Source organism: Abramis brama (assembly GCF_963993115.1).
Source record: "Abramis brama genome assembly, chromosome: 9".
In the NCBI taxonomy this organism is placed as follows: Eukaryota; Metazoa; Chordata; class Actinopteri; order Cypriniformes; family Leuciscidae; genus Abramis; species Abramis brama.
In genome coordinates this window covers 28490752-28515361 of record NC_139971.1, presented here as the reverse complement: position 1 = coordinate 28515361, position 24610 = coordinate 28490752, and the positions used below count along the sequence as shown (strand labels likewise).

General features: G+C 37.8%; 1 protein-coding gene across 1 annotated transcript in view; it reads right to left on the bottom strand.

The window, feature by feature from the left end:
* sema3d (sema domain, immunoglobulin domain (Ig), short basic domain, secreted, (semaphorin) 3D) overlaps positions 1 to 12121 on the bottom strand; it is a 45245-nt gene extending 33124 nt beyond the window's left edge. Inside the window, exons 1-2 of the mRNA XM_084124377.1 lie at positions 11831 to 12121; positions 3169 to 3380 (exon numbers count right to left, since the gene is read on the bottom strand). Coding sequence (XP_083980503.1) covers positions 3169 to 3349 — 181 coding nt within the window. The 5' untranslated portion in view covers positions 3350 to 3380; positions 11831 to 12121. The remainder of the gene's footprint in view (positions 1 to 3168; positions 3381 to 11830) is intronic.
* Between the last annotated feature and the right edge of the window lie 12489 nt (positions 12122 to 24610).

The following is a 24610-nucleotide window of genomic DNA, read 5'->3' as shown; positions in this document are numbered from 1 at the left end:
TACAGAAATGGTGCCGATGTTTTTATGAGAGCATTCTGCTCAGATGATGGATTGTGAAAGACTGTACTTCTGCATCCTCTCCAACAGGACCAAACATGGAGCGGAACAGCAAGTTTAAGATCAAACTGACCTGTTCACTGCAGCTCAATGGATTAGATAATCTTCTAAAGCCAATCTCATATACTATATATAAATAGACAGCTTTAAAAGACTGATAACTTCTTAATCTGTATTTTTGTTCTGTTTTCCAGTAAAAGTAACTAAAAAGCAAGGTTGGAATAATATAAAATATTAAGATTAAGATTTGTTTTCAAAATAATCCAGAATTAAGTTACAGTACCATTCCCACTGTTTTGTTGTTGTTCCCACAAAATGTATGTTTAAACCATATTCAGATATATTCCAAGGAAAATTATTTTTTGCAGCGCTTTTAAATGTAGCCTATGTATACAATAATATATACAATAAAAAGTTTATTTATTATTATTATTATTTTCATATCTAGCTAAATCAAAAGATCTAAAATTGGTCATAAAACCAACATACTGTACAGATTTTCATTGTGGAAACATCAAGAAAATCTTTTCAGAGGTCACTCAATGCACAAAGCATCATTTCTAGCACAAGCCAGACAGCTGTCTGTTCTTCACACTCAATCACATTACATTCTCACCAGCACAGCAACTAAAATATGGCAAACTGAAGCACAGCATGTAGGATTTTTATGCTAAAGAAACTGAAAATAAACAGAGGGCTCACCACAGTCATTCATATTTTTACTGGCGTGAGTTTCCTGATATGGATGAGGGTCTGTTACAGTAGCTCTGGCATGCTGTGGGTCAGTTTTAGGGAGCAATAAATTTTATTTTCCTCAGTGGTATAAAACAAACGCCGTATTCAGTTAACTTCTCAAATCGAGGCAGGGATCGAATGCAGAAGTGAGAAATGGAGAAAAGACTTTCATCACTGCTTGTTGGTTAGAAAGAACATTAAAATCTAAGGGACACTTTATCAATTTTCAGCACTATCAAAAACACGTTCTAGAACAACATGGTATCTAATCAGTGGTGCTACTGATGTTGTAAAGCTCAGTGCAGATTTATCATGCGTCTATGACTGTGGACAAAGTATGCATGACTTAAAACAATCCACGTGTCAGTGCACTTTAAATGAGTACGAACATGTTGTTACTTTTAACAGATGTTTCTTTTACGCTTCATTCACTTTATAGCTTTATATGTTTATCTTGCCTTTATCCCCAATACAGCTTAAATATGTTTGTGTGTGTGTGTTTGAGTGTGGCACTGGCACTGCTACGGTGTTGTCAAAGTAACTCCAGTGATAAGCTAAAATGCGTTGTGCCTGTGGGATCACTGTTGAGATCAGAGCGTTAACGCCTTATTGACTTATCAAACCTTTGAAGCCGCAGCTGCAGTCGAGCGATCAAACACAACCACAGGTAGAGGGAGGGAGTTCGCTCACAGCATGAAACAGTGGTTAGCAAATACCACAAGAGATGCAGCCAGTTACAGTGACGTACTGGGTAAAATCACAGACCAGAGTCATGGCCTTATTTAACCTCTCATTATGAAAGGGCCATTTTGTCCTAGAATTTCTGATTAAGCAAGAGGTGGGCGATATGACCATAACGATATGAGTCATTTTATTTCATGAAAACAATATATATCATATATTGTAATTTTTGCTTGAAATAAGGTTGATATACAAATTTTAGATACCATTGAAATGTTACAATTCTTGAGACCAATTTTGAACTCACAGCAAAAACTAATACTAACCTAACTAACGTAAGTAAACAAGCTCTCAAGCTTACTGAAGACAAGTAAATAGTGATAAAAAACAAAGAAACTTGTGGCAAGCAGGACGAGGCCAAGGGCCGTGAGAGAACTAATGAGTGGCCTGTGGCGTGATTACTAATGAGCGAAGGCTGGTCCTCTCTCGTCCTTCACTGTCATCGCTCCTCCTTTTATGCTTCCGTAGGTCCTCCGTGAGATACGAGGCCGGTGCGGCGCACAGGTGCGTTCATTAGTAATCACGCCACCAGTCTTGTGCCGTTCTCTCACGGCCCTCGGCCTCGTCCTGCTTGCCACAAAATGAATTATGAGTGATAGCCTAATAAACAAAAATAGCATCTCTTAGACAGCGCGTGAGTACCAAATTGATTGTTCTCATTGACGTTTCACTTAAACGTTTAAACAGGCAAGGCTTAAAAATGCATGCAAATACAAACTTTCATGGCGGCGCAGCACCACATCACTTGAGCGTAATCATACTAGAAATGATCATCCAAAATATCGACCGATCGACAAATTTCTCAGATTTTCCCTATTGAGTGGTGCTCACCTGTACAAAACTTGCTGCCACAATGCTAGGGTGTTGTAGGTTGTTACCAGAGCATTGCAATCTGTTTGCTATTGTGTTCTGTGTGGCTGCTGGGGGATTGCTAAGTAATTGAATACATGAGATGATGTATACATGTGTGGAAGTTCCTTATCTATAGTTTAAGTACAAAATGTCTCTAGAAGTGAGACAAATTGTTGCAAACAATTGGGGACATACTTATCTGCAAAAAAAAATAAAAAATCATAGCCTAAAGCAAAAGTATTCTCATTCTAAAGATGCAAAGTTTTCTTTGAGGAATTATTTGAACTATATAGCCATTAAAAATAGCTTCACATAAAAAACAGTAGATGTCTAAGCATATATCTTCATTTAGATAGCTGTGTCTCTGTCTGTCTGTGTGTGTGTGCGCGTGTGTGTGTGTGTGTGTGTGTGTGCGTGTGTGCGTGTGTGCGTGCGTGTGTGTGTGTTCCCAGTATATACAAAATACAAAACTTGCATACTGCTACTGTGATATGCAGCACATCCCTTATGTACACTCAATCAGTCACATGTGCCGTCTAAATATTGACCTCATACAAGTGAGCTGTAAACCTCTCATCACACTCCAAAATGTACTTCAAAATGTAACCTTTAAAAATGACTAACGTTCCAGGAGATTTTTAAAATAAATACATGGTAATTCAGCAAAACACTAAAGATTTAATAGATGATTCTAAAAAGAAATTGTTGACATAGAGCAAATTAAAAGCTTTTAGGAATAAAGAGAATGTTGAAGTCATAAAGTCACGTAAGGACACATTTTACCTTTGTAGCCGAGTTTAACTCTAGGCACACTCTCCTTCATGCAGTCCACCTTGGGCAGAGAGAAGAAGAGTATCATCAGTGTAGACCACCAGACACTGGAGAACCGCCCCATCCCGACCTGGTGGAGATGCTGATGTCTGCTCCTCTGCTGCTTTTTGTTTTCCCCCCCAGCAGTCTTCATGATGGGAGAGGAGAGTTCTGTTGCTGTGGACCTGTGATGGAGAGGACAGTTAGATGGAGTCATCTAAGGGAGTGGCTGGGCATCTTTGTGTGAGGTGTGTGTGTGTGTGTGTGTGTGTGTGTGTGTGTGTGTGTGTGTGTGTGTGTGTGTGTGTGTGTGTGTGTGTGTGTGTGTGTGTGTGTGTGTGTGCGTGTGTTTGAGGTCTTGTTAAATCCCGAACAAATGTTCAGCTGCTTTACTGTGGTCTCTTTCAGGCATGTCTATGCATTTTAGCAGCTCTGCATCAGCTGCTGCTCTATTCAAGTCCTTTCTTTTGTCCACCAACACACATACTTTCTCTCTCTCTTTCTAAATCTGTTTGTCTCTAAACAAAAGGTCAGCTTGATGAGACCAGCCACTTTCAGCCTTCTTTCAAATGCCTTTCTTTTATTTTCTCACACCATCTCTCGTCTGCTCTGTCCCCGTCTCCCTTTCTTGCTTCTACAACAAACAGTATTGTAAAAGCTGAATGGCTGGGGTGACGATCATGTCTGAATCTCTGCTTCATTAGTCAACAGAGTGCCATGAAATTGTGGGAGAGAGAGAAAAAACTGTTGTAGTCCATCTTCATTAGGAAATTTCCCTCAGCAGGGAATCATTAAGAACAAGGATTCACACACTCCAGAGCAGGGGCTCTCAAAAAGGTCCCATTATTTTGAATGAAGGAACGAGCAAATTATGAAAGAGGGGATGGAGAGGCTTAAACTTTGTTGTCCAACAACTCACTAGTTGGTTTACGTAGATTTTTAGCAGGGTTGCTTTAAAGGAATTAATTAAGAGACTTGTCAGTGAGGGCTTGAGCGTGTTGACAGTGTGCTGTGCTTTGGCATGTTGAGTAAAATCCTCTCTAAATTCATCTTTTAAAGCACCCCTTTTCAAATGGCCAGACCAAAATTCCACATTTTGGAACAAATTCACCACCTTCATCAATAAAAAATCAATTCAGAACTTCATTTCAGTTCTCTTTCTCGACTTTTTGTGCTTAAACAGACACGTACACGCAAAATTGTCAAAATACCCATCTCACGAGTATCCTCGTAAACACAGTCGCTTACGTCTTAAGTGAACATAAACAATTAAGAAACAAAACAGGTGTGGATCATTATTTTGGATGCATGCATTAGGTCTTAAAAGTGACAGCAGCCTAATATACCTTCTCCCATCTGTCATTAATGTTAATCAAACAAAAGACAAAGAGAAAATCACTTTTGTAGCTTTAACAAAGATCAATTATATTCAATTTTTACAGTGAAGACCATGCATGCAGTGTTATTTTAAATTTGATTATTCAATAAAGCAGTTTATATATCATTTGTATCTTTGTTCTATTGTATGTATCTATGCTTGTAATTAGTTTTTTTTTTTTTTTTATGCAGATTTACGCTACAAAATCACTACTCTATTCTAGTATGATTCATTCTTTCCATCTGGTGAAATTGTTTTCATACGTACGTCGCATTAAAATAATATATTGCAAAGTCAGTTGTTTAGCATTTTTATTTGTTGAATATCAATCACCAATACTGAATTTCATGCAAATAGTGTCCATTTATTTTAATGACCAACTGCTACCCAAACACATCCACTGCATTGTTAAACAAAACAGAAACACAGTTAATCTATTTTTTTAGATGTGTCTGACAAAGACATACATTGTCACTAAGGAATGCACACAGCAGATATAGGCCTACATATCTCTAACTCCAACACAAAGATAAGTCTGATTTGTCTGTTTATTTAAAAGAACAAGGCGGCATAACAGATAGCTTTGATTATGATGGATCATAAAGCATTTGTGACATGTAAAGGCAGATTTAAAGGGGCTTAGGTAGCTATCTCAGAGAGCAAGCGTCACGGCGATATCTGTACTGGGGCTCTTGGGTAATGCCAGAGTCTTGGAAGTTCATATATCAAACAATAGAACTTCTTTCCCATGTTTTTTATGTTTTCTTCCTCCTCTGATTTGACATCACAGCTATTGTGTCACGCAAACATCTCCTGGACAGCTCACACCTACCCCAGACATAGTCAACTACATTACTTTACCGTTCAGCTTTACAAAAGGTCAGAGCAGGTTCATTATTATGAGCTCCGGTTACGCATGTGTGTTATTCTTTGCAGGGGTCAATTTTTTCACTGTGGTCATAGTTGGGTGCAAGGCTTACCCCCTTGCTCTGTATAAATAATATTCATATCAACATAAGCACACGCAGACACCAAGGCCATGTTATGTTTTCATAATATTCTAATCAAAACATACAACGAAAATTTGTCTTTGTTACGTCAAATGAAATTCATATCATGTTCAAGGTGACGGTTGGGCTCTCTAAGACCAACACCGGTTTTTAAAGAAGATAAATAATATCCTATCATTTGCCCCCTCAGAATAACCATTAAAATACTGCTCTGTGTATATTTGGCTGTATTTTATGGCTTCAATATTTTATATAACCAAAGCCTACTTACATTAGAGTGTCAGCTCACATGGTCGCCACCTGTACAACTACTATTTTGTTGCTTAAAGAGGAAAAATTCAAAAGGTAAAAAAAAAAAAATATTATTATGAGAAACAGAAATATGGTTTTGTTGCTGCCAGAGATAGTAAAAAATAATTGTTTTGGTTGAAGTGAAATGGAGCTAAGTTAGTTTGGCAGCATTCATTTATTATTCCACATGACTCTAATTAAACATAAATGACTGAAGTTGAATTACTTCAAATAAAGCAAAAGGTATTTATACTAAGTGTAAGTGGTACAATACTGTTTGCACGAGTATAAATAGCAAATGCATTGCGTTACACTACTGTAAGAAATGTTGTAGTGTAAAGGTGCTTTTCACACATGGTGCTGTTCACACAAAATGTAAGTAACATAAGTAGCCTAATTTTCCTTAAAGGTACAATATGTAAGAATTTTGTATCAAAATATCCAAAAACCACTTGCACAGTGTTATATATTTCTTTCGATTGTGTACTTCCATTATCCTAAATGTTTCCAAGAATTTGTAAATTCAGAGAAATTCACAATTTTAAAAAGTGCCCGTCCCTGTTCACTTGTCGCCTGTCAATGACGTAATATCCGCGTTATCCCTGGTTTCCGCCTGAACTGCCATAGTAACCATGGCGACAGACATAGAAAACTGCATAGTACGTAACGTTTAGCGGCACGCTGTTGTTGTTTCGTTCAAACATTATGAATCATGGCAAGCAGACTTTGGGACGAAAGGAGAACTAAAACGAGGATCAATATCAGCGTGCCGTTTTCGAGATGCCGAGAGCTCCACGTCCACGACTAACTTGGACTTGACAGAGATTCACGAGTCACGATTTGACAGGGACGCCGCTCTTGCATGTACTTTATTGGACAGGTGAGCAAATGTACATAAAACAAATAAATGTTATATAGCTCAACATGATGAAATGTTAGAATATGATCAGTATGTTATTCTAATGTTGATCTAGCTTACTGCTAGTCTCATATAGCCAACAAACTAACACATAGAATAACATTATTACTTTCAACACACTCAAATGCTGTTTAGTGTAACGTTAGACCAAATGTAACAGCGCTGCGTTACCTCACAGTTTTAATTCGTCAAATAAACTGACCAGTGTGAGTAGTAATTCAGCACTTGCGGGTAGTTCGGTAGAATGAAATGTCATTCCTTTATATCTGAGGGACTCGCATGTGGCGCTGATATCTGTCTCTTATTAGCAATCGCACCCTGCTTCATACCACAGTCATGTTAAAAAACATGAATGTTTGTACTCATCCATAAACATTATTAGATCCATCAGCATGACAGCAAGTTCCATCATTCCGCTTATCACTGCATCATCAACCTATGCCGTTGTTATTGTAAGGAGGTTAGCGACCCCTAGCGGCGATTTTTTTTTTACATATTGTAGCTTTAATATATAAGGAAAATATATAAGCAATTGTGGTCAGTAAAGGTAGTTGGTAAAAATATCCTTCGTTAACAAGTTTGCACAATTTTAAATATAAGGCCTTGGACTTTATACTGACACCAACTGGTGTAAATGTAAAGTGAGTTTTTACTATTTTTGAATGTATTTTATTGAATATTGAATGTATTTATTGTTTCCCAAGCATCAGTTTTCTCAGAAATACTAATAGCCTAACAATTTTCATGTTTACAGTGCAGACCATGCAGCATATTTTCACAATAAAGGTACTTTTAGTTTTTCTACTTAGAAATGTTTTACATATGAAGAAATAAACATACTTTTTTAAAGAAATATCATTAAAATGATGCTCACATTAGATACAGAATCCAGATATCACTCTCCAGACTCCAGTCAGTCTTTTAGAACAATCTGTCTTATTCTGGGGTGTCCCTTTATGGGACGTGTGCCATGTTGAGATCACATGATCAGCTGTTACTCTTCTTTCTAAGTTAACTATTTTCAGCATAGACATAAATGTAATGACATATTCACTGTATGCAGCCACGTATTCACACAGACTGACATAAAAAGTTGCTCATTTACAAAAAAGAAAAATATATTCCAGTCATAATTCCACTTAAAATCTGTGATACATGATTCTGTGACCCGGAATGTGAAAACAACTCAATTTAACAGGCCTAGCTATAATGGAAACATTTGTAAAATCTTATTTCCCCTTGTTTGTTGTGAATACATTATAATTGCCTCAGGACATAACTGAATGACTGACAGCGCACATATTTTTTTAAAGTAAAGCAGACCTTTAGTTAAACTCATTGAATAGTATTCACATGACACTTTGGACAGTCCTTTGGCCTCAACTTAAACGCCCAATGACACAGCAGGACGATGTCATAACAATTTAATCTCAAATTTAATTTCTAATCCTCAACAACTGTTTCCTACAGTCTGTAAATTTGACTTAAGGCAGTTTTTTTATATCCACAGCCGTTCATGTAGTTAATCATCATCATCCATGGATCATTGCACTCTGCCTGTTATGGTAAAGGCAAATCAAAAAGATATAAAGTATCTCCACAATGTTAGACAGAGGAAAGTGTACAGTAAAAAAAAGCTTTCAATTGTGTTCTGCAAACATTAAAAAGGGCGAAGCTCTCTCTTTAGACCTTTTTGCTTGAGCCAAGTCCATGTTTAATGATATGTTTTTAATCCCCCTTCTCATCTTTAAAGAAGGATGTTTTAGCTCTCATACCTGCACTTAGCTTGAGGAGAGCCAGGTGTATATCTAATGACAGAGAGCAGAAAGAGAGCGAAGAAATTCCTCCCTGCCAACATTCCCAAACCTCATTATGTGCCCGGAATACCTGACACTCGGTCTGTCTGTCTGTCTGTGACTGACAGGTTTAGGGAATTATGGGTAATTCAATCCATCCTGGAACCTCCATAGCCGTAATTGAGAGCAGACAAAGTGCTCGGATAATGCCTCCTGTCGATTAGCTGTGTTTGGAGTGAGCGGATTAAAAACTGTACTGTTACCCGCACACAGGTGAAGAGGGGGCGGATGGTGTAAGGTTTAGGCCGTGTGAAGGATGGATAAGAGACGAGGGGTTTGACATAGTTTGGGGTTTTTATCAAGGTTGTTCAGGTGTGTAAGGGCGCTGACAGAATCCCTTTGAAGAAGACAAAGCTGAACACAACATGTCAGTCAGTCATTTTAGGATACAAACATTCAGTGAAAAAAAACACGGACTCAGGTAACACAGGTTATTAGGAAGACCAGAAGGGTTGCATATGTGTCCAAAACATAATAGATCTGTTCCAAAAACCTTTGGCTTATTTTATGAAGCAAGTTTTAGTGGCTCTACGCAAGTATGAGTTTAATTTGTGCAAACTAAGTTTTTTCAGGATTAAGAAAATTGATTGGTTTTTGGTGGTGTTCATCGCCATGGTAACTTAAATTACACAGCTAACCTGCGGAGGAGGAGGTTTCATTCCGGGTAAGAGATCGCAAACCGAAACTAGACCAATCAGCTGTGAGAAATCTGACATATATTTGATGGAATAAAGCCACTGACCATTTATCTCATGATCCAAATGTAATTGCCCTGCTTTTGCTGCTAATTATTTATTTGTACGGGAATGTACAATTTTGCAGTTTCAACACCCCAACACAAACTATTTTGGGGGCATATTTTATTGGCCATTGGGCTGGAGAGACCTGGCAACCCTGGCAATTACTGTAAAAACATGGCATAACCGCACACCCTAGCATTATGATGGCACTTTTGCATGGCAAGCTTTTTAAAAAGAAAAGAAAAAAAGAAAAGAAAAGGATAGACTGTTTCTATTCTATTCAGTTTAAACTGAAGTTCCTGCACTAGGGCACAGCCTTCTGCCTTTTAAATACTAGATTTCTTGACTCATTTAGAAGAATCAAAAGTGTTTTTGTCTTACTGCCTCATATACTGCTGATGTCAGACAGAGGAGAGAAAATGCATGAAAAAAGTCTAAAAAAAGAAATCACACTTCTGTGCTAGAGCCTTTTAACACCCAGGTGGCACTATGCTCCACGGACGTACAGTAAACACACTTAGACACGGACACACACATATTCAGAGCAACTAGAATCCATCACACTGCCACTTACTGCCCTACTTTGATTCTTCAGCATACACAGAGGAAATCCAGCTCCTCTGAATCATGCTTTCCTCTCCACATTTATGTCAGAGGTCCAGCTTGCTAAGCAAAACATTATATTGAGAACACAGGTACAACTATACTGTACGGCATGTGTGCTTGTGCATGCAAATGAAATAAAAACAGATACGCTCATGTTTTATATATAATCAATATAGATAAATGAACTGCTAATATTGATATTAATAAGTCAATACTTAATAAGGAACACTCACATAGTCTATAAATTGTGTGTACACTCCATCTGTGGCTTATGACTGAGACTTTCTCTTGGTCTCACCCCATAAAACGGTGGAGTGTGTGAGAGTTTCCATAAAGTCTGCGTGCATCATAGAGAGGTATTATCCGGCCCGTTAACACGAGTCAAATACCGCTGGGAAGAGAAAGAGCCCCCTCTAAACCACTCGAGTACTACGTCCTGGCTTACTTTAGTCCCTTTCAAGAGTCAAGAGTTGATGCCAATCCCAGCTCAGCAGTTGGCGTGGACGTGTGAGGAGGACCAGAGGCAGGCTGAGAATCTCCCATCTTTCATTCCCTTGACAGACACAACAGACACACTTTACTCCCATTAAACATTCCTCACCAGCAAATCTGGCCGGCCGTTTGAAAACAAACCTTATCTGCTTTCACAACCTTATTAATCTTTTCCTTAATTTAAAGTCATCCATGGGTGTTTTGTGGCTTTCAATCCATAAAAGTTAGCAGATATAAATTTAAGAACATTTAAGACAAAAACCTACTTTGGCATGAGGTCAATTCTAATGATAATGATCCTTAAATGCTGCCCTAAGCCTTTGTGACCCTCCTCCTCCTCCAAGTCCACACTTAAGTGACGTAATGCCACATAGACTGTCTGGTAGTGTCCCCATGGAGCCTGTATCAGAATGCACTTTTCTGAAACTTAAAACGACATCGTTCGCAAATGCTACAAATGCCCATCACAAATCCCATTCCTTTACCACCTGACTAGCAAATCATGCACAGTGAAGAAAACTGCAACAGGTATACTGGAAAAGAATGACACATAGGCTTAGCAAACTGAACTAGGCTATATATATATATATATATATATATATATAATTTTATTTAATAAATTAACCAATATATTATTATTTATAAATTAAATTTTAAACTAAAATAAATTAAAATCTAAAATAAATGAATATGTAAATAAAATAATGCATGTATAATAATATATGCAAAGAAAAAAATAAAATGGACATCTATACAATAGCAAGCATGGGTGTTAATAATACATTTGTGCTTTTGTAAAGATGCCTCTTTTTTTTATCATATGCACTTGTTAAAGTCAAATATCTGCTTTACACAAAGTTGCTTGCCAGTAAGAGAATGTTTAATAAAGCGCAGATGGGAATGAAATCATCTGAAATTAAATGTTTCCTATCACCTAAAGATAACAGGAGAAGAGAAAGGGGCGAGCCATGCATGATCAACTAGGCTACCTCAAAGAATATCTGCAAATATGTATCCTCACGAGAGTCACCAATTCATTTTATTCTCTAAAGTCAGTATCACACATAGCAGACATGCCACCGTTTTAATTGCTAGCAGTATATTTAATAACATAATATAATATATGTATAATATAACTAAGGAAAGATGATCACAATTGACTATCGCCTGTCATAAAACACAAATTGTCACTTATTCTGATAGCCTATGCACCTTAAAACCTCATCAAAATGTCTGAACTGCTGAAGATGGGCATTTTGATTAGGTTTTAGTGTTTTTCTTCCCAGTATATAGGCAACCATTGAAATGCAACAGGATAATGAAATATTATTAATAACGAGTACCTGTGAGAGAGTTGGTGTCTGTCGTTATTTTCTGGAAGTCTGAGGCGCAGTTTGACACTTCAAAATCCGTTTTTATCCAAAGTCATGCTTAAAATGTTTTGAAGACGTTTCCGCTGTTTCCAAACTAAGCTCTCTTCAACTTAATTGAGGGGAGACACATAAAACGAAAACAAATAAAAAGACTAATGAACTGTTCTCTCAGTGCACTGGACTCAATGTGAATTTGGCTGAGGTGTCCGCGTCTGTGGGGCTCGTGTCTGCTGGCTCGAGCAGAGAGCACCAATTAGCGCCGCGTGCAGCAGGGAAGGGAGGGCGGGAATCGCGACAGAGCAGCGCACTCTTCAACATATTCACACATTTTCCACGAGCTATAATGCTCATGTGTAAGCTATAAATTATATTTATATTATGAAAAATTGATTTGATTCGGTTTGAATCTAATGCGAGAGAATTATACAGCGATCGAGACTACTCAAATTGTGCCCCCTACATGAAAAAAATTACTAGAATGGCGCTCAAAGTAGGATTAGACCGATTAGCCTAATCCCGACCTCGGCAAGAAGCCATTATGTCAAAAGATGGTGCAAGACTGACCAGCATTGGGCAACATTACTGAGTTATGTATAACATTTTTATTTTAACCTATACCCAGGGGCTGTTGAACGGTCGATTCTGATTGGTTGGTGAACATTGGCGTAATTATTTTTTTAGTGAGATAAAGTTCTGGGCAGGTTTTGACATAGTTTCATATAATTTAGCCAAATTATTTCAGTTATTTCAAAGGTTCTTACAGCCTAAAACAGCAAAAGAACCAAATAAATATAACGAACAATGTGATAAAGACGAAATCACATTTAATTATCTATGGACAGCATGGTCTCTTTCTCCCAAACTCTCTCTCCCATACGAATGCACACACATGCAGTAGCCTACACAGGCACACACACACACACACACACACACACGCGCGCGCGCACACACACACACATGCACACATGCACACACATACACACATGCACGGAAACATACACAATCACAGAAACTTTATGAAACTTAAAATAGTTTTGCATCTGAAAAGCTACACAACATTTATCAGTTGTGAAGTAATAACGTTGCTGTTTTTGAAGCAGTTAAACGTACAGCTTTGCTATTAGTAGACACGCTGCTGCCGAACACTGATTTAAAGGGTTAGTTCACCCAAAAATGAAAATGATGTCATTAATGACTCACCCTCATGTTGTTCCAAGCCTGTAAGACCTCCGTTCATCTTCAGAACACAGTTTAAGATATTTTAGATTTAGTCCGAGAGCTTTCTGTCCCTCCATTGAAAATGTATGTATGGTATACTGTCCATGTCCAGAAAAGGTAATACAGACATCATCAAAGTAGTCCAAGTGACTACAGTGGCTCAATCTTAAGTTTATAAAGCGACGAGAATACTTTTTGTGCGCAAAAAACAAAAAAACAACGACTTTATTCCACTATTCATTTCCTTCTCTCTGGGCCTCGAGTTTTTTCACGTAGTATAACTGCGTAGTGCTTCTGGGTTGTACGTCACGTACACCTAGCTTTCTGGACATGGACAGTATACCGTACATACATTTTCAATGGAGGGACAGAAAGCTCTCGGACTAAATCTAAAATATCTTAAACTGTGTTCCGAAGATGAACGGAGGTCTTACGGGCTTGGAACGACATGAGGGTGAGTCACTAATGACATCATTTTCATTTTTGGGTGAACTAACCCTTTAAGAGACACGACTCATGTCAAAATTTTGAAACATTTCAATCATGCTCACAAAGGCTGCATTTATTTAATCAAAAATAAAAAAACAGTAAAAACAGTAAAAATTATTTATTCCTGTGATGACAAAGCTGAATTTTCAGCATTTTTTTCAGCATTACTCCAGTCTTCAGTGTCACATGATCCTTCAGAAATCTCTGCTCAAGAAACATTTATTATTATAATTATTATTATTAATGTTGAAATCAGTATCTGCTGCTTAACATTTTTGTGGAAACAATGATACCATTCAAACATTTGTGGTAAAATTAATAGAGAGAAATTAATACTTTTATTCATCAAGGATGCATTAAATTGATTTTTTTTTAAAAAGTGACAGTGAAGACATTTATAAATATAACGGATTGTCTGGGTTTGCTATGTGTTTTTAGTTCTGTGGCCTTTTAGTTGTAATTGTTTTTCAAGGATTTGGTAATGTGTTATACTGTAGCTATTGTTAGCTATTTAGTTTCATTCACTTGTGCATTTAAGCCCTGTGTTTCTTTCAGTTCATTGTCAGTTCTCGTCACGTTTAAGCCGGTTGTTCTGTTCCTGTTCACTGTTTCAATATTCTGTATAAATAAAACGTAATACTGCTTACATTAAGATCCTGTATTTATCTTTATTTGCTACCCAGCTGTGACAGAAGTAGTGACCAAAAGATGGATCTAGCGGCAGTTAAAATTCTCCTCCTCTCACATGGGAACCAGTCCCTCGAGAGACACATGGAGGCTTTCTTGGAATATACCATAGGGCATTATGATGACTACTGCCTGTATGTGTTTTTCCACAAGACGGACCTTGAGGGAAGTTTAAGGAGTACGTGGACTGGGTACTCCTCCTCAACAGTTCCCCCTTTAACATCTGCGTGATTGAGGAGGAAAACAGCGTACCTTTCACCACCAGCCAGGACAGACCAGCCTGAGCCCACCCCAGAGGGAATACTGGTGGAGTTTGAGGGGATTAAGTGTAGCCCAAGTCCTATTACCCTACAACTCCAGTGGGCTTCCTTGTCCCTCCGGCGCCACATTGGTAAATCATCACTCTACCTGCACTATGGACTTCCGGGACTTCATCCCTCCACCCCTCCAGCTCCGGCGGGCTCCTCCTTCCCTCCAACTCCACCTTGGTCCTCAGTCGCTCTGCCTTCGGCTCAGTCTTTGGCACCCTGGCTCCACCTCTGTTGTTCATCGTTGCCGCTCCGCCCTGCTCTCCAGGGCCTTCTGTGTCACCCGGTCCCTTCTGTTTGTCTTCTTGCGGCATCTCAATTTTCCATGTAATTATAGTCGCCTGACTAGTGGCCGATCTCCGTGTGCAATTCCACAAAACTTTTGAGAAAGTAAAATTTAAAAGATAATAAAAGAAGAATTAGGGAGAATCAATTAATTGTTAATAAGTTACTGCCATTTTGTGAATATAAAGTAATCATGTGATGTCCATGAGGCGGAAAAAAAAGGCTGTTGATAAACCATTAAAGATGGACCTACTACACCTACTGTAACTATCCAAGGTTGTTAATCGATAGTATGCATTTGTTTAAGTCACCAATTTGCATTTTCAAATGATTTTTTAAAGAATATCTATATATTTTTATTTACTATACTTAGATTTATTATAATTAATTATATTTTACCTATAATAGGCTACTTACATTTATTATAGGAATACTTAATTATAATATAAGTATTTACGCTATAGGGCAGCGATATTTGAATGGCGGACTACGGTCCGGTTCTGGACCCCGGCTTGGTTCCATCCGGACCGTGGCACATAATTGCTCCATTTTACCGCTTCTACAGATTAAAGGGAGCGGTGCGTCAAAACAACTGAGCAGTACATGCCTCAAGAGCTCAGGGTCGTTTACAGTAATGATCTTTCGGCGCTACATCCTTTAATATTTTTATCTAGAGCCAATTAACACGCTTCATTCAAGCCCTTTCCATTAGCATTGCTTCTCTCTCTCGCTAAAGATAAAGCACCACATTGAGAGCTGCAGATGACATTATTTTAACAACAGTAGCAGAAAGCAGCGAAATAGATTGCTAAAACGCTGCAGAAAACGAGAATGCAGCAAATACAAGTATTTCTATATGTCATACAGATGATTCAGACCATTTAACTAAACCAGGTTTGTGACAAGTTAACGCGTGGTGCCATTTAGAAATTTTGTTTTTTCCATACATTTAGCATTATTAATAAGCATATTAAGAGAATTTCATAATAAACAATGTTATAATTTGGAAAATTATTTAGAGATGGCAAGGGAAGACACAAAGCTTTCAAATGACTAGTTAACTTTGCTTTGTGCTCATGAGGAGAGTTTAGATTATTAGATTATGTACGTTGTTTGTTTTTAGTAGGCTAGCCTAGTTTATTACTTTGAGCAAAATATAAAAAAAGAGATAAACTCTGCACCCCCAGTATGTTTTCTCAGTCCCAAGACCTTCTATGAGCCATACACGTATACCTTTTTATATTAATATCCACTTTAGAGAAATATGTACTTCTTTTGGTAAATAGTGGTCAAAAAAAATTACACATCACTGCTTTGGTTCTCGGGACCCAAGACTGACTATTTTGAGTGTTTATTTTTTTCTTTTACAAAGTACTACGGCTGTCCTGATGGAAGTTTATAGCTTGGCTATAAGCACTGATGTCTACGGTATCGATCAAAATACACTAAAGCACCTTTTGAAAGTAGGCTAACTTGATGCGACTTGAAGAGATTCATTCCAAAACACTGCTTGTCCAATGCTATCTCACGACCAGTTCGTACGGATTCGTAAGATTTGTCTAATCCCCAGTGATGGGTAGGTTTAGGGGCGGGATCAGGGGTAGGTCATCCGTATGAATTCATTCGAATTGGGCAACTCGTAAAATATGTACGATTTAGCAAAAAGCGTACGAATTCGTACGAATTAGCCACCTCGTAAAATACGTACGAATTGCCGTGAGATCGGGTTGGCCTGTCTCATTTCAGAGGCACTCAGCATACCAAGTTAAAAAGTAACCGCTCTCCATACCATCTTTTATAACTCTTTATAATTTATATTTAATGGGGAAAATCATTCTGGATCCAATGCTGCCGGGGGGGAAAAAGGTCACTATACTGCGCTGTAAAATTAAGGCTTGCTCGAGGTCTCAATATGAGTCATTTCTCTCTGGCTGCATACGTCATTAACGATAGCTAATGTCATTCATTTGTGCTGTGACTTACACAGTTCTTTATGAAGGCTGACACAAACAATAAATTCAGAAGCCTGTTACTGTACAGAATGCGAGGCACAATTCAGTCATTGTATGAGCCTTTGGCCAGCAGGACTGCCGGAGTGGGAGAGAGAGAGAGCAATGAGCAATGACACCCCTCAAATTGATGTGATTTTTCACTTCCACATTTGGAGAAGCATTACATACATGTGGTTGAAACTGAGCTCTGCTATACTTTTCCCCTTCCCATGAATTCATCATGACATACTCCACTCAAAGAACTTCAGAAAGTTATATTTACCCAGCTGCCCTGCTGGGTATATTAATCAAAACAAAGCCCATGTGATGGGGATTATAACATGCAGTTGTATTTGGCAAAATATACTGTAAGCAACTGAAATATTGTGATTAATCTGGTGCAGAAACTCCTAAAACTGAAGGCTACGCTGAATGCTCACTGACCTTTTTGGGATGTGCTTTGGATAAAATGCAGGACAATCTGTGTAAAAACAACTGGGTGTTGTTGAGAAAAGTGGCTTGCTGTCCCAAAATGCTGCCAAAGACGTAATAAGTGGAATATTCCCCGGGAAAGAACCTTTTTGTGTATTGTCTATAAGCATACATCTCTGTGTGTGAGTTAGGCCAGAAACATACTCCAAGACTTGTCCAAGTGAAAAAACCAAGATGTGAATGCTTGGCCAGTGCATTGCAAGTGCTACAGTAACCTTAGAACTCAAAGGGACAGTGTCATTTTAGGTTTCATTAATATTTTGAATATGTTTTTTATTTTTATATTTTTAATTTTAATTTCATTTAGTTTTAGCAATTTTGTTGTAATTTGTCATTTTTATTCTGGGGTTTTTTATTCGTTTTTATAACGTCAAAGGTTTTAAAAATGTATTTCAGTTTTAGTCAAGTTAAAGGTGAACTAAGTAACTTTTTTACCTTAACCGAACAGCTTCGGAGTCATTGGAATAGTTATATGACTTTTTTCGGGTTGAATGGTGGTCGTTTCGCACCCCCCAAGCGCCTGTGAGCCAAAAAAACACCCTTGCAACTCAGCGTCAGGAGGTATCGCGTGATATCAGGTCTCGCGATGTAACGAATTGCTTTACAGCAAAAAAAATCTGCTAAAATTCTGTCATTATTGCGCTCCCTCACACTGTTCGAACCCGAATGAAGAAGACGTTTTAAAGAATGTCCCATCTGCTTTGATGTCGTTGATCTACTAGCCTGAGAGTATCTGGTATCTGAGAGTCGCCAACGAGTTTTTCGACAGTGTTGTCAAATATCTATTCCGAAGCTGTGGGGGGAGCTCTATAGAGAAACCTGCGAGCAAAAAGCGAGAATACAGCGAAGAAATTCCCGAAACTGCATAGCCCTGCTTTAAGAGAGAGAGAGAGAAATGTTGCCTTTCAATTAGCTGACAAAAATCTTTTATTTTATTTTATTTCAAGTAATGAATATGTTTTTTTATGGTTTTAGTTTTAGTTAAAGGGGAGTAGGGGACAATAGTAACCTTCAAATATCCGTTTCATTAAACCAGATATACTTACATCCAGAGGAAATATATTTGAAAATGTTTATATCTCATGAGTCTTAGTGGAGTTCTCAGTTGAATTACTTTGAATTTTCAACCTTGTCTCCGATGTTTCTTCAAAAGTTCTTTAAGAGAAATAAAAATAGATACAAATGAGACAATTGTTGACATACAATAAGAGTACAGCGCTATAATATTAACGTGGACAGTCTGCAGACTGTCAAATCCTGTCAAATCAGTTTGAGACGTTAAGATATAAACTTTTTTTCTGACGAGATTCTCAATTTGAACTTCATTTAATCTAATTGATGTCTAAGAGAAACAATTGAGACTTTACAGAGGTCTCATTGTGATTGTTCTTTTCTATGTGTAGCAATGCAGTGATGAGAATGCATTTCATAAGGCAACAATTTGAGCTTGCATACTGTAGTTTGAAATGTTCACATTCACATATTTGCATAGAATATGATTTGGACATTAGTGTTTGAATGTGTCATCTAGGAAGTGCAGTAACTTTTTTTTCAAATCCTGATATAAAACAGTCTTCATTTATTAACAGCAAGCCAATTCAGCTTACATCTATCCCTGTTGTAGCTGAAAGCCAGAATGCTGAGAGAAATCTGAGAGTAATTTCTGCAGTAATCTGTAGTGGACATCTACTGCGCTGAGGGCCCAGAGCCAACACTCTACACCAAGGGACCTTTTAGTTCCCATTCCCCACACAGAACAACTTATTAGTGCTAAGAGAGAGAAAGAGCGATTAGCCAATCATGCCATTAGTGGAGTCTATGAGCCAGGCCTCTGGCTGAGCACTCCCACAATGCAACAGGCCATGTTATCCAGCCTTATCAATTATTAGGATAAGGATCAATAATGAAATCACGCCGAGTAACTACTTGAGGAATTGTGGGGGTTTTATCAACCATGAAGGTCCACTGTGGGTTTTGGAATGGGTGACGAAACATGCCACACACAGATATTCCATCTATAACATGTAGGCAATTCATTAAAAGAGAGTGAAAATGTTTTCTGTACAGTAAATCAAAGACAATGGTGTGATACAAAATTAATAATGCTAGATTTAATAAATAAATAATGCAAAAATGTATGTAGTGATTTCAATTATTTAACATGTTCTATTCTATTCTTATGTGTGTTGAGCATTGCCTGGTCTGTGTTTTGTATTGTTGCATTACAAGGACTATGAATATATATTTCTGCACATCACACAATACCACATTGTTTGCATAATATGTATGCACATAGGGATGATGCTCATGTAAGTCTTTTTCCCCCATCTGTCTTTCCCCTTCTGTCTCTCTATGTGTAAATTCCATACTAAGCATATGGATGTATTAAAAGGAATTTCTTTGTACTATATGAAATAAAGAACCTGACTTGACTCAAGCATTTTGTCTGTCTGACACTATGGAAATGCAGATTAGTTGAAAATGTGAATGAATTTATCACAGTTTTTTCTCTTTTTTTAAAATGTCTACATCTTAATAAACTGCCCATCTTTTGGACAATTTAAAGTCATTTTCCCCACTTGACATATATGTGTTTGTGTGCTTGAGCATATATAGGACAGGATCATTTTACAATGTAAACAAAGAGATTTGTTGTCAAACTATTTTTAGCATTAGCTGAACTTCCTCTCATTTCACATCACACATACTGTACAGCAGGGCTTGACAGATAAAGCCACCTCTATTAAATTGATTCAATTTTTGCTAACTATTGTGTGCATAGATGTATGCATTCATGTAAACACAGTCAGTTATGTTTTAAGTGAACATAAACAGTTGAGATAGAAAACGCATGTGTAACAGTATAATGGGTCTTAAAGTGACATCAGCCTGATATACCTGCTGTCAAATTATGAGATAATATTAAAGGGTTAGTTCACCCAAAAATGAAATTTCTGTCAATAATTACTCACCCTCATGTTGTTCCAAGCCTGTAAGACCTTCGTTCATCTTCGGAACACAAATTAAGATATTTTTGATTAAATCTGAGAGCTGGCTCACTCCTCCATAGGCTTCTAAAGACGTTATAACTTGCTGGCCCAGAAAATGCATTAAAGACATCGTTAATATAGTCCAAGTGACTACAGTGGCTCAATCTTAAGTTTATAAAGCGACGAGAATACTTTTTGTGCGCAAAAAAAACCCAAAATAATGACAAATTATTCCACTATTCATTTCCTTCTCTCTGGGCCTCGAGTTTTTTCACGTAGTGTTTTAGCGCTGTGTGTCTGTGTTACACGTCACCACGTAGGCTCACTATTGGCCAACGCTGGTCATGTGTGTGATGCGTGTGACGTGCGACACAGACGCACTGCGCTATTACACTACGTGAAAAAACTCGAGGCCCAGAGAGAAGGAAAAGAATAGTGGAATAAAGTCGTTATTTTTGGGGGGTTTTGCGCACAAAAAGTATTCTCGTCGCTTTATAAACTTGAGATTGAGCCACTGTAGTCACTTGGACTATATTAACGATGTCTTTAATGCATTTTCTGGGCCAGCAAGTTATAACGTCTTTAGAAGCCTATGGAGGAGTGAGCCAGCTCTCAGATTTAATCAAAAATATCTTAATGTGTGTTCCGAAGATGAATGAAGGTCTTACGGGGTTGGAACAACATGAGGGTGAGTAATTACTTACAGAATTTTCATTTTTGGATGAACTAACCCTTTAAAAATATCTATATGGCAGTTTTCCCCATGGTATCGATGTCAAAATTGTGGCCAGAGAAAATGCTGAGTGGCTAGTAACTTTGGAAAACCACTAGCCACAGTGGCTGGTGAGCAAAAAAAGTAAGTGTCAAGCCCTGCTGTACAGTATGAGTCCTTTAGAAATGTATGGACACACAATAGTACACATTCCTCCTTATACTCCCCATGAGAATGAAAAGAAATTTCAGCATTCTTCACGACCGGACCGTTAAAAGCACTCCATCCAATCAGAAGCAAAATTCACGCCCTGCACTAATTCTCACCGACAACCATCAGAACAATTCCACATCTTGAACAGAACATTAATGTTTCTTTGTTTAATTTTGCCGGTTCAGAAACCCAACCAGTTGCCCCCTTCTCTGTGGCATTGCACTAAAAACAATCACTGTTTTGACAAAGCAGGCAGAAAGATGCCCTGATATCTGCTGTTTGTATTTTTCAGACATATGCAACCGAACACAGGTCGTTTTCCAACCAGCCTTGAGTTAATTCCTTGTAAATAAACAGTGTGGCAGTCTACATAGTCTCACTCTTCCATAGGTAAACACTTAACGGGAAAAATCCATTTAGCCACAATTGCACTAAAAACATGTAATCAGCCGAGCAAAGTTTTCTCTCATTCTGTACTGTGTTTATTTACCCCGTCGCTTTTTCACAATTGGCAAGCGTCTGTGCATAGAATTATTTATTATTTTTCTTAGAGACCAGACAGCTGGATTCTTTGGTGTGGCCGAGGTGTTTTGTTGTCCCGAGCGGCAGAGATCTGAAACATGCAAGGAAGTTAAACACACATATACGCATATATGTATATAGTAGTGACATTCAGAAGTATGTCTGCTCTGGTTGACATCATGTCAGAATAGATAAACAACTGAAATACATCTATACGGGTGTGTTTATATTTGAATGTACAACGACGCACAGAAGTAATGTAATTCATATGTGTTTTGACAGCATCTTAAAATGAGGTTTGGCTAAAATATATAGCCTAAACCTGAAGTCAGCATACCAACTACAGTGTGTTTATTTGTTTACAATGTGTCATACTGTATCATCCACATTCCACAGCAATGACATGTCGATATATGTCAGGAAACCAGTTTCCTCTGAGTTCCCATTAATCATCTTGCAAAATCCAAGTGTAAACACTGTGCATTTGCCAGTGTTTGTTTGTTCTTGGGAGATTATACACTGGATTTATTCGTCTGCTTCCTTAAAGAATAACAAAAAACGTATTATAATAGCTCAAGTATCTCTCCTAGATAGCAATTAGATAAAATGGAGAGCAAAGAAAAAACACTATAAGCCCCTCAAAATGTCAAAGAAGTACCCAAAACCCCTCCAATCAAAAATTTCAAGAGGAATTCTATTAATGTCTTGACGTGATCTGAGCTGTGCTATCCACGTGGATTTTACAGTATGGCTCTATATTCTTACAGTAAGCCAACAATTGTTTAATTTGTTCCTACTGTGTCTTTGTTTCTCCTAAGGAATATTAAATATAAGACAAAGTTGATGAAACATAACTGAGAACCAGAGTCTACTGAGCTATGAAAGAACAGCCTGTGAGCAATACAATTTTCCATTCTGTCCATTTGCAGCTTTGAAAAAAATCAAATGTAACTTGAGCCGAATAAATCAAATCCTTCAGTGACTCTGAGAGATTTTATATATAGATCCCAGAGTGAGATGTCTGGGTGCATGTGGAACAAAATACGATATTATATGTGATATATGAATTTTTGGGAAAAAGAGAGAAGGAGAACTGGAGAAAGGAGACAACAGACAGGAGGTTGCTTCTGACCTGCAGGAGATGTTTGGAAAATAGTTGTAGAGAAAATGTTAAGTTGTTTAAGTTAAGTGTTAAGTGTAATATTAGCCAGCTGGTGGACACACTCTTGCTTGTGCCTCGATAATAGGGTGAACCTTTGTTTGTGTGTGTGTGCGAGTATGCGTGCGTGCGTGTGTGTGTGTGTGTGTGCGTGTGTGTGTGTGCGCGTGTGTTTAAGCCACTAAAAGATGTCAGAGAAAGCTGTAAGTTTTTTTGAGTAATGGCGCAGGTGTTAAAAACTTGTTTAGCTTAACATCACTGTGAGTGACCAATAAAAATCAAACCATAAAAGCTCAAAATGAATGTCTTCACATTAATAACAGTAAGTTAACTAGAAGAGAGATGAGCTGCATGCAATATATCATATATGGGCAAACTATTCCATGGTGCACATGGAAAGGATTAAGCACACACTGTAAGTAAAACGTTGGCTTTCATACTTTAAATATACGCTTGGGGTTTTTAGAAAGATCATAAGAACTGACAGGAATTGCCCACTGGTTCAGACATGTTCAATATGTCCTAAAACATTCATTTGTATTAAATTCTGCTTTAGGGTTATGTTCAAAACTGCAACCACTGTGTCCGATCTCACCCATAAACACCCCTAATGAATGTCTGCACCGAGGCACTGGGTGTTAACGAAAGCTGTCAGGCTGATAAAAAATAAATTAAAAAAAATTGCAGGAGCACACATATAATCACATGCTGTTGCATAAAAAAATGAACTCTCTTATAAATATGACTCCATTGCAAAGATTAAAAGTGAAGTTTATAATGTCGGTGCATGCACAAACAGCAAAAAATTCTGACTGTTTTGAAACAGGTTTCCCAAACACAACCCTTGAGACTGTCATTGGCCTGGACAAAAATGAAACCCCGCCTCCAACTCATTCTATTGGTTGAGTCAGTGTTGGACAGGCTGGGATGCTTTGTTTAAATTGGGAATCAACTTATTTTGCTTCTTGTTGTCGGTCAAGTTGTCAAGTTGGGACAGGCGTATTTTATCATTAAACAAATTTCACACTTAACCTTTAAAATCACACATTTCAAACTAAAGTGTCCTCACATTAAACTTAACCCTCCAGCCTTTTGAATAAAAGACAAAGATGGATATTTCTTGCCATAATGTTCCCACAATCCACACACGCCAGGGTCTTCACCTTTCCTTCCCATCCTTTCCTCTCTCTTGTGCTCTGATTCCACCCATGCCTTGGGCTTTTCCACTTTGGCATGAAACCCAATGGACAATTTTCCTTGTTTATCATATAAAAAGCCATGCTAGCTGATTCAATTACCCAGTCAGCTGAGAGTATTCATTTTCATTTGCACAAAACCTGAGATGATCTGCTAGCAATGGTATTCCGTGTGTGCGTGCATGCGTGTGTGACATCTCGTAGTGTCAATCATTTTAAGTCTTCACCTCCATTTAATTAGTTTGAATTTCCCCAGCCTCTTCAAATCAGAATAATGAGACAATTCCTGGGTCATTCCTGGAATGCAGTACCTACTGAACTCTCTAACTTTTACAAAGTAAACAACACGTTTGTGCTGTATGGCATTTCTATACAATTATGTAGTCCACTTTCAAAAATATGCTCCAGTCAAGAGCAGACACTTTATTTGTTAATTACAATTTGATTATTTGGCAAGAAAATAGAAGGATCAGAATGAATTAATTGCT